The sequence below is a fragment of the Nyctereutes procyonoides genome, unplaced genomic scaffold (genome assembly GCF_905146905.1).
Source record: "Nyctereutes procyonoides isolate TBG_1078 unplaced genomic scaffold, NYPRO_anot_genome, whole genome shotgun sequence".
NCBI lineage: Eukaryota > Metazoa > Chordata > Mammalia > Carnivora > Canidae > Nyctereutes > Nyctereutes procyonoides.
This window is the reverse complement of record NW_026575030.1, coordinates 22346588-22364691: the sequence shown is the minus strand read 5'-3', so window position 1 is coordinate 22364691 and position 18104 is coordinate 22346588. Positions and strand designations below refer to the sequence as shown.

General features: G+C 47.2%; 1 protein-coding gene across 15 annotated transcripts in view; it reads left to right on the top strand.

Moving 5' to 3' along the window:
- Positions 1-18104, top strand: part of KALRN (kalirin RhoGEF kinase) — a 656901-nt gene that overhangs the window by 194946 nt on the left and 443851 nt on the right. For all 15 annotated transcript variants that reach the window (XM_055315792.1, XM_055315793.1, XM_055315794.1 and 12 more), the window contains exon 3: positions 564-678. In XM_055315792.1, the coding sequence (XP_055171767.1) occupies positions 564-678 (115 nt within the window). The remainder of the gene's footprint in view (positions 1-563; positions 679-18104) is intronic.

Here is an 18104-nt window from a genome sequence, read left to right as displayed (position 1 = left end):
AGGTGGCACCTCAGGCAGGCAGGCAGGCAGGCAGGCAGGGGTGGATCTTTGGCTGTGCGGAGAACACTTAACATCTATTCTATGAATCTAAAACCCTCCGAGCAGTGATGTCTTGGATGGATGGCTTTCTCACCACGGTAGCCTAGTGAATCCTGAACACTTCTGCCTCACGGAGATCTGCGAAGAGAAGCAAACTGAAGGTTAAATTTCCAAAGCCCACAGCTGTGTTCTCCATAAGAGGAGGCATCGCCGCCTTCCTGATCATCTCCCACTGGTAGAGAGCTGTGCATCTCAAAGTGCTCAGTCCTCACGGCCACCCTGTAAAATGCTCATCGTTGTTTTCATCTGCACTTTGCAGTGAGCTAGTAGAGCAGTCAGAAGACTTGCCCAGGGTCACACAGGTGAACCATACCCAGATCCCACACCTTCACCTAAGCAGTGACTGCATTTCCCTGGGTGCAGTGTTTCTGCCTGTTGCCATCCACACTCAGCCGGACTCCTTCTTCCTGTTCGCCACACTTTCTGGCTGTTTTTCCTAACTGCTCTCCTCTTCCTCCCTGCAGGGGGCCGTGATAAGCGAGGCGGACCCATCCTGACCTTCCCTGCTCGCAGCAATCATGACAGAATAAGACAGGAAGACCTGCGGAAACTCGTGACCTATCTGGCCAGTGTGCCAAGGTGAGGTGGGGGGGAAGGTCCTGCGGGGGAGGGAGCCGAATGACGCTCCATCCTGCCAGGGGCCCCGTTGTTTCTGCCCTTGAAGTGGATTCTCATTATTCCTGGAACAACATCACCCACAGTTCACCTTGTTCTCATCATTCCCATTGTCACTGCTGGGATTCATTTTAATGGAGTGCGAGCCCTGGGCGGAGGTGAGAGCGAGGACAGGGCCTGGAGCGGGAGACGCTGTGGCCTGGGGAGGAGAGTGGGAAGTGGCCAGTTTCCTTAGGAGAGTGGGAAATCTGGCAGAGTCCACTCTGGCTTGTGCAATGGATTATTTTCAAAACCTCTGGCTTGTGGATATGTTTATGGCTTTTGGAGTTTGCAGCGAATAGCTCCTCTTGTGTCACACAGCTAGATGCAGCCCTCAGCTCAATCTAGGTCACCATTTTCAACATGGCTAATGTTGCCTGCAAGGGGGATGAAAATCGTGTCGGGGTTAGGGGGGTTGGCTAGTGAAAAGTTTGCTCTTTTATGTTTTAAGCACAGATAGACATACTGTACCTAAAAAGGTGTATATTCATGATATTAAAATTTCATTGGGTGGGGGCGCTGGGGTGGCTCAGTGGGTTGAGCGTCTCATTCCATTTTGGCTCAGGTAATGATCTCAGGGTCCTGGAATCAGGCCCTGAGTTGGGCCAAGCTCAGTGGGGAGTCTGCTTGGGAGTCTCTCTCTCCTCTCCTTCTGCCTCTCTCCCCACTTACGTGTGCTCTCTCTCTCTCTGTCTCTCTAAAATAAATAAAAGTCTTTCTAAAAAATCCATTGGATGGAGTAGTTAAGGAAAAAAAGCTTTAAAAAGCTCATTTGACGCAGGGAATGATGATAGTTTTAACAGGTTGAGAAACACTGGTTTCTGAGTGCTTCCGGGTGGTACTGGCCACATTGGTGGTGGAAAGAGACATGTTGGGGACATGGCCTGTAGCTTTTAAGAAGGGAGAGGAGAGGCCTTTGTAGACTCAGAGATAAATAACATGTGAGAGCTCGAATAGCCCTGAAAAGCAGTCTAGGCGACTACGTGTTGTGTTCTGTTTAGGACAGGGTTAGTGGCCATGAGAACTGCTTACAGGATATCGATATGTGCCAGTGGCAGGCCTAGAACTCTGCCCTCTTGACTCCTGCCCCAGGGCTCTCCCATCCTTGTGCTTGGCCAGAGAGATTTCTGTTCTCTAGACTTGGTGGAGCCGGAGCCTGTCAAGTGTTTGTTGTGGCAAATAAAAAGTGGTGCCTTGGGCCTTTGGAATCTTCTTATCTCTGTGCATTTTATAGGAGAATTAGTAAAGTACAGAGAGGAGCTCCATATTAAGCTCTGCCTCTGCTGGGAGACCTTGGATAATTGTTGAAAGTGCTGATTGGGGAGCCTGGGTGGCTCTGTCGGTTGAACTTCTGCATTTGGCTCAGGTCATGATCTCAGGGTCCTGGGATCGAGCCCCATATTGGGCTCCCTGCTCAGCGAGGAGTCTGCTTCTCCCTCTCCCTCTGCCCTCTTCCTGCTTGTGCTCTCTCTCTCTCTCTTTCCCTCTTGCTTGCTCTCTTTCATAAATAAATAAATAGATAGATAGATAGATAAAATCTTTTAAAAAAGTAAGTGCTGATTAGGTTCCTGAAGCAGGTTTCCAATGAGGCAAGCACTATATTTAAAAGTGCTATGAAGGAGACAAATGTAAAGGGATCGGTGGATGGTGATGGGCAGGTGGCAAAGGGGGTTTAAGAGCAGTCATCCAGTTCTTCGGAAGATAGACTAGAATGGAGAGCCCGGAAGAGCTGCAGCAGAAGACTGTGCACAAGCATGTCAAATAGTGTCTATTTTTTTTCTTTATGATATCCCGTTGGGGGCCAGGAAAGAGATAAAAGTTCTTAAGTTCCAATGAAAGGGATTTGGGTTAAATCCAAAGAACTTCTAAACTTTGAGTGCAGGAGTCTTTGGGTGAAGAGTAGAGTAGCATACTTTTGTTTTTTTTCCTGGAGATCTTTGTACAGAAGAAATATTCCCATCTGTCTCAGACCCAAGGAGATGGACTAAATCACTCATGATTGATGTAGGTAATTTAGCAATTTAGTCATCTAGGAGCTAAGCAGTTTTAAAAGCACCTTTCCCCAGTATATTAGTAACAGGCATAAAACTAGGCATTTTCTAAAGCAATTTACAAGAAAAGTTTTCATGAGGACCCATGATGAACTTTCAATTCTTTTAGAGCCAGAAGAAATTGGGGTCCCAGGAGACATGAAGGGGACTTTTTTTTTCTTTCTGGTATGTTTATCGCATCCCTGCAGCTGATGCACCCTTACCTTCTAAAGAATAGAAGGTAAAAGAATTGGAAGAACACTTTTCTTCATTCTGATTTGCTAAGCAAAGACAGGACAATATATATTGGAAGCAATTAAAAAGGAAAGATTTCTGCTGGGTGGAGGGGAATGAAACCCAAGAGGGCCTGAGGGGAAGGTCACAGAAAAGGAGAAACCATGCATTGCCATTGAAGGAATATACTAGATGCAGGCTCTCTGCTTCTCAGAGAGTGGTCCCAAGCATTGCATCCCGTGCCCGTGAGAACAGAAAAGGTTCTTCCCAGGTTCTGGCAGGTGGGAGGCAAGAATCCCGTTGCCACCTTCTTCGGCGGGAAGAATTGTTCTTGGAGGCCTTCTGCTTCTGTCCCGAGGGTCTTTGTCTACCAGGAGTGTGAACACCTGGCAAGTTGCGGAGTTTACCAACCAGTCACGCCCACCCATCACTTCCTAATTCTGTTGGCCCCGAGTTCACACGGGACTACTGTTGGAAACAAAACCTGAAACAGAATTGTTCCAAAGACAGTGAAGTCTGAGGAGGGAAACTGAAGAACTTCAGAGGTCAGATAGTGTTTGCCACTCTTCTACCTAGCCATGGCTTTGGGAAAGAAGGGAAACTACGAAAATGAATAACTAGATTAGGCTGATGATGTTGATGAGAAGAAATGATCTATTCTGGGTCATGGCCCAGGGGGGCTAAAAGACAGGCTCCTGATGGGGTGGAGTGTACCCGGCAGACTTGTTAATCGTTTGTAGGTGACATTTATGTTCATTTATTCATATATTTATTAATTCTTTATTTAACAAATATTTGGAGCCTCTACATGAACATTCTTGGTGAGCAGGAACAGACATTTTGATAAAGTTAGGTTAAAAACTGGGTATTTCCCCACCCAGTGCAAACCAGTAGCCATAATGGGCGGTACAATATGTGACTGTGCTGGTAGCATAAGAGATGGGCTGGCCAGCAGAAGATAAGCAAATAAGGACCAGTAAATAATGAAAGAAGATCCTGGAGTCTCAGGAACCAGTCATCTTGAGGGCCAATCTGGCATCAGTCTAGAATAGATGATTAAATAGATGGTTGTGAAAATTTAGAAATGAGCGGGAAAAAAATAGTCCCACTACGCTCTGTGAAGGCCAGGCCCTTCTGGACCACTGCGTTCAACTCTGCAACACTGAGCCCTGCCAGTCCATTTTAAGAATGACATTGGCCCCTTAGACTACTGTCAGGGGAGCAGCATATTGAGGGATCCACAGACTGGGTCTCTGCAGTTGAAGAATTGAAGGATATTTTCTGGCAGGAATGAAAATGGAAGAAAAGTGGTTCCTGACTCCAGGTGTCAGGAGAACTACCCCAAAGAGGAGGGAGCAGACAAGGTTAGAGAATGGGACTCTGACATGAAGGGCCCGCCCATGTGGGAGCTGTGCAGCAGTCTTGCCACTGTCTTTGGAGAAAGTGAGCTTCCTGTCGGTGGAGACTGGGTGACCTTCTGTTAGGGAGGCTGTAAGAAGAATTCTTCCATTGGACTGGAGGCTGGATTGGATAATTTCTAAGAGGCTCTCTTGTCCCAAATTTTGTGTTTCTATGATATTGGGAGAAAAAAAACCACATCGTAAAATCTAGGACTTCAAGAGTATGATTCCCCCCCCCCTCCTTGAACATACGCTCCCTTTCTCAGGCTCCCTAAGTAAATGAGGGCCTGGAATTTCACTTCGGATGGTGTCTATATCTGAAACCCTAAGAAAATTGCATTCTAGCCCTCTTGGATTCAGGATAGGAATGTAGGGGCATCCCCTGGGACCAAGGATCATCCTAGAGTGTGATGATTTGGAACAGTCCTAGTTAGTCTTTGGGGATCCATCTTGCCCTAAGGTACGTCCTTTCCAACTTCTTTTTCATGCTCCTGATGGGTTTGAGCACCCATCTCCGGGATCTACTCCATGCTTTCTATCATCATCTGAGGAATCACAGACCATTAGGAAGAGGCCTGAAAAGCCTTCCAACTCAACTTGCGCCATTTACTGAATCCAAAAAATGTTTACTGAGTGCCTACTATGAGGCAGGGCCTGGCTAGGTAGGCATCTTGGTGAGCTCTCATGTTCTCTTTTCTGACTGTCATCCATGCTATAGTCAGCTAACTTTCCTATCCTTCTTGTCTGCTATCTGCTTGCAGCTACTTGTACATGAAAGGAACAGAAAGGAAATACTCAGATATAATCAGCTGATGAATGTTCCTAGAAATTGAGAGACAGGATAGCACATTTAGCCTGAGAGTAAATAATTGTCCAGGCAGAGCTCACAGTGTGGATAATCTACCCACTGTGATTATTGAGAGTTGACCAAATGCTGGAAATTGGAATGTCTAAGTAGCCAGTAAAAGAAAAAAAACAAAAAACAAAAAAAATATATATCCTGGGTTATTTCTATTGCATTGAATTTCTCCTATTCATCGTCATTGTTATCCTGCTTTGTCATGACCATCTTTCCGCTGCTTCTAAGGGCACCAATTGTTAGCCCCTTGATGTCTCTGCCACTTAATTCTGCTCTTAGCAGTGCAGCTGAGATGTTACGTGTTCTGGCAAGAAAGGCAGATATCATACTGGTGAGGCAGGATGACAAGGAATTAAGATGGGATACTCTGTTACGCCAATCAAACCAAGGTGCCAATATTCACAGCTTATTATTTGATAACACTTGCTTTTGTTCTACTGATTTCAGCAAGAGATGAATTGGGCTTATAGCCAGCACTGTCTTTGTGCAGCATCACCAGAAAATAGAAATACTCAGAAAGAGCCAGAAGGACAGTTAAAAGATGAGGAGTTAAAAACTGCAAGGGTTTCCTCCCAGTATACTCAGCCTTAGAGAGCCCCAGCTATCCAAACTGTCATCACTGAGTGTGTTTTATTGCAAGGGCCTGTTGAGATGTGTTGTTGGCATCCTGCCCTTTGTTCTGGGATCGTCAATTAAAGGAGGATATGGGGAGTACAGATAGAAGGTCCAGAAAATAGGACCAGTGAGAACATTGGCCTAAAACTTACACCTTTTCACATTCATTTTAAATTTAGTTTGTGGGGCACCTGGGTGTTTCAGTCCATTAAGTGTCTGCCTTCAGCTCAGGTCGTGATCCCCAGGGTTCTGGGATTGAACCCCACATTAGGCTCCTAGCTTAGTGGGGAGTCTGCTTCTCCCTCTCCCTCTGCCCCTCCCCACCTCTTGTGCTCTCTCTCTCTCTCTCTCTCTCTACTCTGTCAAATAAATAAATAAAATCTAAAAAAGTTTTAAAAAATAAATTTAGTTTGTTGCTTATGTCTATAGAGAGTTTATAATGTCTATTAGAGTTCCCAGATTCTACACAAATTTGAGCAACAGCAGTTAAGTGTCCCTCTTGTTGAGCAGTGTGTAACACAAGTCCTGAAGAGCAAATAGTCTTCTACTCTGCTGCTAAGGAACAAAAAATCACAACAGTAACTACCCTCGTTAGCCATCACCTCCCTTGGAGCTGTGCAGACCTTCACAGCGAAGGGCGGAGAGGTGTCCTAGGATAGAAGATGCTGAGGTTCAGATCCCAGCTTGAGGACTTCTCAGTCCGGAAGCACATGGCCTTGCAACCTGGGTAATATGAGAAGGGTTTAATGAAGGCACCATTTACAATCCTGCAGGCGAGGAACAGGGAAACCAGCAAGGTCTGGATTCCCAAGTTATTACAGAAACTAGAAACAGCAGGGAGGGGAGATGCTGCTATTTGTAGGCCTGAAGAAGCAAGATGAGGAGCGGTTCCCAGAATCTGGAGAGAGACAGCTGTGTGAGAGGACAGCCTGATGGAGCTGTGGCCTTGGGTGATGCCACGATGGGAGACAAGGGGAACCCATACTCTTATTTCACTGTCCTCCCCTTCTCTGACCTCCTGCCATCGTTTGTCATTGACTGAATGCAGCCAGAGCCGGTGACAGGGAGTCCATTGATGCAGTCCATGTGGGTCAACCTCCCAGGGCATCCGGCTGAGGGAAGAGGTTGGAGAATGGATTTGGAGGGGCAAATGGAAGATATCTGGCAGAGGGTGAAAACGGGCACGTTACTCAACATTTCTGGTCCAATATTCTGATTTTTAATTTAGGAAAAGAATGCCCATCTCACAAGGGTGTTGTAAAGAAATTATGTAGCCATCTCTCTGTAGCACCCAGGCACTCAGTACTTCTCAATCTGTCTCCTAAAGAAGAATAATAGGGTGATAGGCACTGAGGGAGGCACTTGATGGGATGAGCACTGGGTTTTACACTAAATGTTGGCAAATCGAACTCCAATAAAAAAAATAAAAATGGGGGGATCCCTGGGTGGCTCAGTGATTTGGCACCTGCCTTTGGCCCAGGGTGCGATCCTGGAGTCCCGGGATCAGGTCCCGCATCGGGCTCCCTGCATGGAGCCTGCTTCTCCCTCTGCCTGTGTCTTTGCCTCTCTCTCTCTCTCTCTCTCTCTCTCTCTCTCTCTGTCTATCATAAATAAATAAATCTTTAAAAAAATAAAAAAATAAAAATCAAATAAAGAGAATAATAATATATATATACACATACATATCTAGTAATATTTGCTATATATTAAGGAATAGATATAATGTATATGTAAGTTATGAACCATAATAATAAAATGAACCCCTGAGAGCCCACCCTCCAACTTCAGAAGCGGAGTATCACCTCTCCTTTAAAGCTACCTATGGCTCCTCCTCACTCCAATCCTGCTTACATTCCCCAGAAACAACCACTATTCTGAGTTTTGTGTTTATCCACGTCTTGCTTTTTTGGTGTGGTTTACCACATGTTTTCATAAACAATATATTGTTTAGTTTTGCTTGTTTTTGAGTTTTATAAAAATGGTATCATACCGTATGTCGTTTTCTTTGACTCACCTTTTGGAACTACCGTGATAGTCGGCAACATGAATTCCCAAATGTGATTTTGAGTGGGGAAAAGGCACTTAATGGGTCCAACCTCTGGAACTGATCTATTAAGTAATAAATAAATGCTTTAACCTACATTATTGCTGATATGCATTTTGAAGCTGGTTCACTTTCTTGACTGTGCCATCACTGGACTTGGCGGGTCTGGCCAGCACTCAGCTCTGTTGGAGCTGAAGGGCCAGAGGGTCTCTTGGAAACCCTGTGAAAAGCAACTGCGTGTGTGGCAGAGGCAGAGCCAGCCGTGACACTTCAAATGTAGAGTCAAGCACTTGTGATTCCCTGGAGAACTATAACCTGGATGATCAGAGGCGGAAACCATGTGGTCATGAAGTAGCTATGGGAAGCAGACCTGGTTATTCCAGGAACCAGTGATTGCTTTTAGGTGATAAATCAAGGACCCCGCGTTGGACAAAGCATTCCCAATGGAGAGAGGAATGTCGTTTGTCTTGCACATGTTGTTTTCAATGTAACCCTTGGAAGGGACGTGGATTTGGTGAGAGTGGGGCTAACAGTAGTGGACTAGCAGAGGAAGACACGTGAGCTTGAGGGAGAGTGCTGATCCTGGAAATGAGGCAGGGGGTTCCAGCCCAAGAAGAATGAGCCCAGAAACTTCTGTTCTAGGGGAAGAAATGGACGTGGTTGCCGACAAATTTCCTCCCCTGTAAAATAGGCATAAAAGGATTACTAAACACAACAGTGGTGAGGATTACACAAGAACCCATGGACGGAGCCCAGCCCTGGACTTGGCACGCAGAAGGGGCTGCTGGCAAACAGCAGGTCTTTCCCTTTCCTTGCTTGAAAGTGGAGACTTTGTTTTGCCACCTGTCCTTCCTTGCTCCTGGTACTGCTTTGTCAAAGTCCAGCTCAGGTTGATGATTTAGGTTAGGATTAGAGCTAGCAGGAATGGCAGTGATAGCAGTGAGGTCACACCTAGCAGACGTATAAGAAACGATGGGAGGATTAACACATCCCTCTTGACCTCTTTTATTAGTTAGAAAACCACTTCTTTATTATAGAAAATAAGTGCAGGAAAATATAAAGAATTACAGTAAATACTTGTAACTCTACCGTGTAGAGATAGGAACAAATATTGACATATTTCCTTCCAAGTTTTATTTAGAACTTATAAAAAAAAAACAGAATTGAATTATATGGCTTATTTAATTTTGCTTCTTGTTTCATTCCACTTTGCATTATGCCATGAGATTATTTTCTTAACATTAAACACCTTTTATGCATAATAGTGTGTCTTGGGGTGCACCATGTTTTAATTAGCGCTGTCATTTGTCATCTAAGTCATTTTCGTTTCATGGCTCTATATAACTAACTCCCAGTAAACACCTTTGTGTATAAACCTTTGTCTACTTTTCAGATGGTTTCTTTGGGATAGATTTGTGGCAATCACAGGCATTTTTTTTTTTAAGGCTGGTGATTCACATTGCCAGATTGCTTTCCAAATTTCCTAATTTATATTTCCAGTATGCCTTTCCTGAGACTTCCAAGTCTTGACATTTCTCCAGATTTGTTTATTTGCTCATCAATCACCAGGCCTCACTGTGCAAACAAGGTTATTGCCATCATTAAGAAGCCCTGACGTAGTGCCACGTGTTACCCACCGAAGCCTGATCCTGGATTTGAAAAGAGTGAAGGGGTTGGTCACAGGGCCTGCCATTTGGGGGCCTCTCAGGTCAGGATTCTTTTTGCTTTCCTGAACTAGGAGGCCTCTTCACGGGAGCCATACCTTAAAGTCTGGATCTGACATGAAATCTAGAAGGACTTCATTGCTTTTTGCCCACAGCGAGTTTTTAGTTTTGCCTTTGGATGTGTTTCAGCTCATTGGCTGGTGGTGCAGTGAGCTCTTGCCTTGGCTCAGAGTGGTTGTTGACCTCCTCTGTGCTCCTCTGCACTGAGGACATGACCTGCCTTCCAACTTAGGTCTCCTTGGAGTTTGTCTCTGGGTAGCAATGTTGCATGAGCCTCCAAAGCTTAGGTATGGCGCCGTGTTTTCTGCCTTAGGCTGCTGAAGCTTAGGCCTCACCCACATCAGGCTGATTGGGAAACACACATTTCTGATGCCACCTTGATTAGGTACATTTCAACATGTCAGTCGAAATAAGTCCCAGGACATTCAGGTCTTCCTGGAATTCATGCTAGGGGATTAGGATGATTTAAATTTAGCTCTGACTTATATGTCCATGTTGGAAATAAAGGAGTACCCTGAATATACAGATGCTGGTGAGACAGGCTAGTGCTAGGGAAGAAGAGTATATTTTTCACTTAGTAGGTTCCAGATTTGGGGCAGTTTTCCCCTGCTCTACTATGTGATTGTTTTTTAACAGGTTTTGTATTTCTTACTTCACCGGTCATTGGTTAGGTCTTATCATGTGCCCTTCACTGGTGTTTGAGGTTGTGTACATTTTAGGCATACGTTGGATACTGACATTTTATGTTATAAAACTAATTTTGTAGAGAGAGAGCCTTTATTATATACGTGCTGGCAAGTTAGGTATGCTGCCACCAAGTGGTGGAGTACCTCTGCTCAGCTACCCAAGGACACAGGGCTTTGTTAGGCGCTCTCAGTGGTAATCTTTCTCCTCATTAGACCTTGGATTTTCTGTGCTTTACATTTTTTTTTGAGGCTTTGCACTTTTAAAGTTTTATTGAAACACTGAAAATTAAGTAAGCACTAAGGAACAAAATTCTTCTCCAACTGCAAAATGGTTTTAATATAATCTTTCTCAGAGAACTATAAGAAGATATTCAATAAAATAACATTTATAGAAGTATTTAACTGGGTATATGAAAATTGCCAGTTGAAACTAGGAATTTTATGGTGCTGTTTTTTTTTTTTTGGGGGGGGAGGGATGCCTAAATGTGGAATGTCTATACCAATTCTTTCTTTTATGAAGTCAAATCTTTTCTCAAATTGAAAAAAGAAAAAAAAAAGCAATTCTTTCTATTGGTCTGTTTTTGAGTCTTAGGTAGATTGAAGTCATTGTGCCCCAATCATACTTCTCTTTTGCAACTTCTGTCCCCTTCGCTATTTCTTTTCTTTTCTTTTCTTTTCTTTCTTTTCTTTTCTTTTTTTCTTTTCTTTTAATTTTTATTTATTTATGATAGTCACACACACAGAGAGAGAGAGAGAGAGAGGCAGAGACACAGGCAGAGGGAGAAGCAGGCTCCATGCACCGGGAGCCCGACGTGGGATTCGATCCCGGGTCTCCAGGATCATGCCCCGGGCCAAAAGCAGGCGCTAAACCACTGCGCCACCCAGGGATTCCCCCCTTCGCTATTTCCATCAGCCACAAATATTAACGATAAAAGTCTTCATTTGTCTTTTCAAACCTTCCCTTCCAAGACAGTTTCCTGTCTCTGAACGCAGAAGATGAGAACAAGACAAACGCCACTACCTAGGCCTTCTTGTTGCTGAGTATATAACCCTGGTGACTGTGCTCACTAGTTGCAAAATATTTCTGTACTGGTTTGCCACTGGGACTTTTGGTAAAAGAGGAACATCCCCCCTGTTCCAGTCCATCTCATCTCTTCTCAGATTGCTTTAGATAAGAAAGACTTCTTAAGAATTTCTTTCTTAAAAGCTCAGCATCAGTACTTAAGCAGTTCGTATAATCTGAACAAAACTTGAAAAAGACTTTGGAATCTGGAAAACTCATCATAAAGTGGTGATGGGCCCTGTCTCTTCTTCAAGTTCTGACTGTCCATAAACCTTTCTCCTGGATGGGTGGGGAACCTCTTGAGGGCAGAGATGGTGGGCCTTGTTTGATGAGTGAGTTTGGAGAGCAGCACCTCACAAGTTGGCTGATCCCTTTAGACTGGGAGCTTCCCAGGGGGTGCAGAGCAGCGTCTCATGCCCAGAGCCGTTGGGGCCAGTGCCAGGGTCTGCCTTCCAGATATGGAGTCAGGGAGGGCAGATGCAGCTTTCCTCTAGGGTATCCTCTCCCTGTGTGAGGGGCTGTACCCACAGGCAGACCCACCGAGTGGGTGGACTGGCTCTATGGCACAGAGAGGAGTGCCCTTGGCCAGAAGACGGAGCATGGGGGATCGTGCGAGGGGAGCAGAAGTGGACTCTGTCTCTCCAAGGAGTATTCCTGTTTCCAAGCTGAGCATGTGCGACAGCCAGCCCCGCTTCTCCCGGAATCCAGACAGGAGCACTTTGTCAGAGCTGTGGTGACTCAGCGAGGACAAATGTTTTCTGGATGACTTACCGACATAACCACGTGTGTGTCCTGATGGCCCTGCTCTGTCTTCCCTTCCCTTCCCCCTTCCCTTCCCTTTCCAAGCCTCCCTGTCTCCCCAGTCCATCTCTTTCTAGGTCAGGCAAGGACTAGCCTTGGTTTTGAGAGTTACTCAAAAACCCCCAAACCCGTGTTTTCCCCCCTTTCCCCTCTTAGACAGTTCTGTGCCATTTTTTTTTTAAATATTTTTTTTTCTTTATTTATTTATGATAGTCACACAGGGAGAGAGAGAGGCAGAGACACAGGCAGAGGGAGAAGCAGGCTCCATGCACCGGGAGCCTGACATGGGATTCGATCCCGGGTCTCCAGGATCGCGCCCCGGGCCAAAGGCAGGCACCAAACCGCTGCGCCACCCAGGGATCCCATTCTGTGCCATTTTAAGCTAGAATGTCATCTGATCTCAACCCTAGTAATTAATGTACCAGGTTTTGCACAGAAACTCCTCTTGGCCTGGTGCCTGAGGCCAGGTCTCATCTAGTGCTGTGACATGTCACTCTGCCCCAGTCCCTTCCCGGGGAGGGAATGTGCACTCATCTCCCGAGGGTAAGCTCCTTTCCTCTGCAGGAAACTCAGGCCTCCAACCCATTTGCTGAAGGGAAACTCCCTGTTTCTGACCTGGAGGAAGGCAAGAACCACTCCCACCCCTCACCCAGCCCTGTCAGTAGTGGGGTGTCCCACTAGGGGACTGCACCTTGGTCCAGAGTTCATTCCATGCATACACGGGATTGCTCAGTTCTTACCTACACACACTGACTCCGAGAGGATGATCCAACAGTCCTCTAGCTTTTGCAGGCTGCCCCTGAACGCATAGACTAATGAGGGGGAACCCAGTTCTTGCCCTTGGGAAAGCTTGCACTCTGTTTGAAATTCCAGAGTCCACTGGAGAAGACAAAATCGAATGTTTTCAAGGCAGTAGTTCAATAGGCAAGCCAGCTAAATGGGCTTAACCAGAGAAAACTCACTGGACGTAAAGTCTGACCTGGGTCTTTAAAGAAGTAGGTAGGATGCAATCCTGGAGCTGGAGGAGGAGGGGCCTCAGAGATCAGCCAGGCCAGCCCCTTCATTATGAGAGTGCTGTGACAGGCCCAAGGCTGCCCAGCTGGCCAGTGGCGATGCCAGTACCAGTTGCTGCCACCCGGCGCTGCCCCCTGGCATGGACAGAGCCTGCGGGACAGCAGGTGGCCCCCATAGCGGCATGCACCGGAGGTCAGGGACTCCCCAGGGTCAGGAACAGAGGCTTATTCCATGCACACGAGAGCTTCCTGAGCCTCTGAGCTAGCTGCTGGTGGGAGCCCTGCCTGTTTAGTTTCCAATTCCAAACATGTCCCCCTCTGTCAGGTTACATCTGTCTGGCTGTCTGGAACCTTCCTTACTGTTCTCAGACTCCCCACTTGTGTCTAGGCCATTGCAGGGTTTTTTTTTTTTCTCCACATATGTCATGGGGATCACATCAGTGCCCTTGGCCAGGTGCCCGAGGGGAGGGCTGGCTGCAGGATGGGGGCCTCCTGCCCCATGGTAAGGAGGGCTCCTTTGTTGGTAAAGCCCAGGGGGCGCGCAGGGGTGACTGTGTAAGGGGTGGCTGGGGGTGTCTTGTGTTGGTGGGTAGGTTCGGGCATGTATCTGCCTGTGTTGTAGGCAAATAGCACTGGGCTTTCCAGAAGGTACCAATCTGGGGCACCCGGGTGGCTCTGTGATTGAGCATCTGCCTTTGGCCCAGGGCATGACCCCAGGGTCCTGGGATCGAGTCCCGCGTCAGGCTGCCTGCGTGGAGCCTGTTTCTCCCTCTGCCTGTGTCTCTGCCCCTCTCTCTCTCTCTCTCTGTGTCTCTCATGAATAAATAGAATCTTAAAACCGCAAAGACCCGTTTGGCCCCAGCCTGACTCCGGGCGGGGGGTGGGCCGGGGGGGAAGTGGCAGTGGAGCAAGCCGGAGGGGCGGCCCCAGTCTGTCTGGGCAGGACAGGAGGACGGGCACAGGGGAGGGCTGTGTGCAAGGGCTGTGGTTCAGTTTCCAGCTTGTTCTTTCTCTCCCTCTGCTGCCCTGGTTTCTGTTTGTCGCCGCCTGGAGTCCCGGCCGCCCAGAGGGAGGGGTGGGAGCTCCGTGGGGCCGGGAGCCGCTGTGGGGCAGGCGCGGCCATCTCCAGGGCGGCTCCCCCTGGGCCTACCAGCCCCCACTTCTAGGAGCGCCTGTTGCCATCCTCCTCCCCCAGCCAAGAGCGGCCCCTTCCAGCTCCCGCCCCGAGCCCGAGCCCCAAGAAAGCAGGGGCTCTTCCTCTGGCGAATGGAAGCTCCATTTCCGAGCCCGCCTGCGAGATTGTCAGGGCCCTTGTCAGGCCCCGGCCGGTTGGCAGGGCCTCGGGGTTTGTGCAGCCAGCCCTGGCCCTGGCCCGCGCCTCCGAGGGAGCCGTCCTCTGGAAGGTTGCCTGCTTTCACCTTGGTCCTGCTGTCACTCATGCCATTTCTGGAACTCTCTTTGGGAGCCTCCTTCAGTCTCTGGCATGCTCTTTTGACTAAGTAGATTCTTTTTAGAAAGTGTGTGTGTGTGTGTGTGTGTGTGTGTGTGTGTGTGTGTGTGTGTTGAAGGTCCATTTAGGACAAGTCAACACGCAGATGCAGAGGTCCTGGTGTGATTTTTAGGCCACTAGACCTATCATTTCATGGCCACACCTGGGGATGCTTGGAGTAATCTTGGCGGCTGGGTTTGTGCTATTCCATACTTGACTACACCCTGGGGATGGGGGTGGCAGGGAGGGGACGAGAGAGAATCAGCCATGTCCTGGCTTCAGGCACATGTGCAATCAGCGTTGTTTGTTTGTTTAAGCAGCTTCATTTGAGTGGAATTGAGTGACAGACTTTAAAGAGGTGGAAAATGGCAACCTTCTTCATTTGGGCTCCAGTGTGAAGCTTCCCTGGGACTCGGACTTGGGCAAGGGTTGGGTTTTGCTTCTGGGAAAATTGAGCCTGGGAAACTGGCAAGGGGGAGCTCCTAGACGTGGAAACGGGCATGCAAATCTGCGCGGTCTTGACTGTAGTAGTGGCTTAACCATGGACGGCCGTACATTTGAGTCACTGGGGAACTTTTAAACACTCCTGAGTCCACGCCAAGGCCAATTAATCAATCTCCACTTTACAGAGGAGGAGTTGAAGCTTTGATTTTTCTTTTTTCAAAATTTTATAGACTTGTTTTTTAAGATTTTATCTATTTATTCATGAGAGACACACAGAGAGAGAGGCAGAGACACAGGCAGAGGGAGCAGCAGGCCCCATGCAGGGAGCCTGATGTGGGACTTGATCCCTGGTCTCCAGGATCAGGCCCTGGGCCAAAGGCGGGTGCTAAACCCCTGAGTCACCAGGGGATCTCAGAGGCTTTGATTTAGAACAAAACCTCAACTTTGACCTTTGCCCTCCAGCCCTGGCATCACAGGTCAGAGGAGCAAGGATAAAAGATGCATTGTTAAATGGGTAGAAAAGGCACAAATTCTGTGGAATAATCATGATCTGGAGGGGTGCCTGGGTGGCTCAGTGGTTGAGCGTCTGCCTTTGCTCAGGGTGTGATCCCAGGGTCCTGGGATCGAGTCCCACGTCGAGCTCCCTGCATGGAGCCTGCGTCTCCCTCTGCCTGTGTCTCTGCCCACCCCCACCCACCATGTGTCTCTCATGAATAAATAAATAAAATGTTTAAAAATACATCGTGACCTGGGATAGTGGACAAAGAATGAATTCTAGTAAAACAAATAGACAAAACCCAAAAAAACCCCAAGAAATAAACAAAAAATAAGAAATAAAGCCAAACCTCTGGATGGATTGACATGGATTCTGAGGAGAGCTTGACAGAAAGCCAGCTGGTAGTGGACAGTCCCCTGTGAGCCAACCAGGAGACATCCACAATAGGTCAGGGGTCCCGCCACCTCTCAGAGCTCCTCCTGCCTTCCAGCCACCCAGGAGCCCTCCCCATTGTGAAGGGTGAGTTTGAGAACTATCGGTGCCAGCAAACACCCGATTCACTACACAGCCTTCCCGAGAGAGTGGCTCATTTCTCAGTAAGGCACTGTCTCCTTCAATGTTCTTTTTACAGCTTCTGATTATACCAATTAGAAACTTAAAAGCAGGTGCTAATGTGTTTTTAACACTTTTCTTTAACACCTGCTGATTTCTGGTTGGTTGAGAAAGTGGATGTGGTGTGGTTTGGGGCAATCTGCGGAGGGCTGCTATTAGAAGAGGGGTAAGGAGTAGACAATGGTTAACCCAGGTCAGAGTGACGGGCGAAGAATTGGAGGGAAACCTAGAACCTACAGCCAGAGACTCTCCACAGCCTGAGAATGGCACAAGAACTCTGACACATATGGGTCAAGGGGATCTGTTACTCCTCGGAACTCCAGGGACCTTCCTTTCTGCTCATATTTGGAATTGGAGAACTCAGCCCATGAAATGATTTCAGGGAGACACTGGTGCAGCAGAGTTCTAGGGAAAAGGGTGCAGTGGGTGACTCCTTGGAGCTACTCTTTCTTCCTTCCTTTGCTGGCTTCTTTCTGCTCATGGAGAACTGTCTGCAGGTATTAAAGGCTGCCCACGCAGTGTGGTAAGACCTCTCCAGTCATCCTTCCTCAGCATCCTGTGATGCTGGTTGGCTTGCACCTGCGTGCAGGGACAGAGCTGTGTATGGCAGGACCCGTGTTGCCCTCATTGCACAGGAAGTCCTTCACTTAGCTTGTCCTTCCTCTTTGTCATCCACTGCTCAGTGACCAGGTCTAGCTGGTTCTCAATCCAGGGTACCTTGGACCTCCAACCCAGATTATTTGATGTTGGGGAGAATTTTTCTTCCTCTTGTTTCCAGAGTTCTCGTGGCTGAATAGAAGACCTGAAGCAGGGGGATTGACAGCTGGATGGCTGGTACAAATAGCCAAAACATCCACCCAAACTGCGACCCTGAGCAAATCATCTTCTTGCTCGGGAATTTGCTGCCCTCAACCTCGAAAAAAGAGAGGGACAAAGACAACTGGAGCTTGAAACAACTTTAATGCTTCCTCCTGTTAATCCTTCACTTGCGGCCCTCAATTCTAAAATGAAGGAGGAGGAGGAGGGTGCATTGAAGTTGGGTCAAGCCCAAGCTGTCTTTGTCTCTCTGAGACGAGGTAGCATAACAGATACAGGAATCAAACAGCACATGCAGATACTGATTTGACTCTTCCTGGTGACTTTAAGCCAGCTATTCAACTTCTTTAGTCTCAGGTCCCTTAGCTACTTGAGAGGTTCCTGTGGGGAGTTCATAGGATCATGCATACATAATGCTTAGCATACAGAGATTCTCATGTGCTCAATAAAATTAGCTTTTATCATTAATATGTGTATGTCCCATTTTTATCAAAAACAGCTGCTCTGTTTCATTCCTTTGGCTCGCATTTTATATTTCTCTCCAGCTTGAGTTTTTGAGTTCCCAAATTTAGAGCTCCAGCCTACGTCTGGCTGCTGGTCTCCTGCTTCCTTAGTGAACTTCGCTACCTCTGCTTCCTCCCTGTAATGGAGGAGCAGCCAACACACAGGCTCCTTTCCACCCCAGGGCCTTTGCACAGGCTGTTGCTGCTGCCTTCATTATTCTTTCTACAGCATTTCCTTAACTAGCAACTTCTCATAGTTTTGTTCTCTGCCTAAATGTCAGCTCCTCAGAGTGGCCTGTCCACCAACCAATCAGTTCTTAAGACTTGTCACAATTTGCATGTATTTTACTTATCTAGCTACTCTCTTGTGTCCATCTCTCCCCATAGAATATAACCTTCATGTTTCTGTATTGTCCACATTTATGTTGCTAATGCCTAGCACTAGGCCAGCCACAAAGTAAGGGCTCAAGAAATATTTGTTGGATGTGTAAATTCATGAACTAATGGATAATACAGATGGAC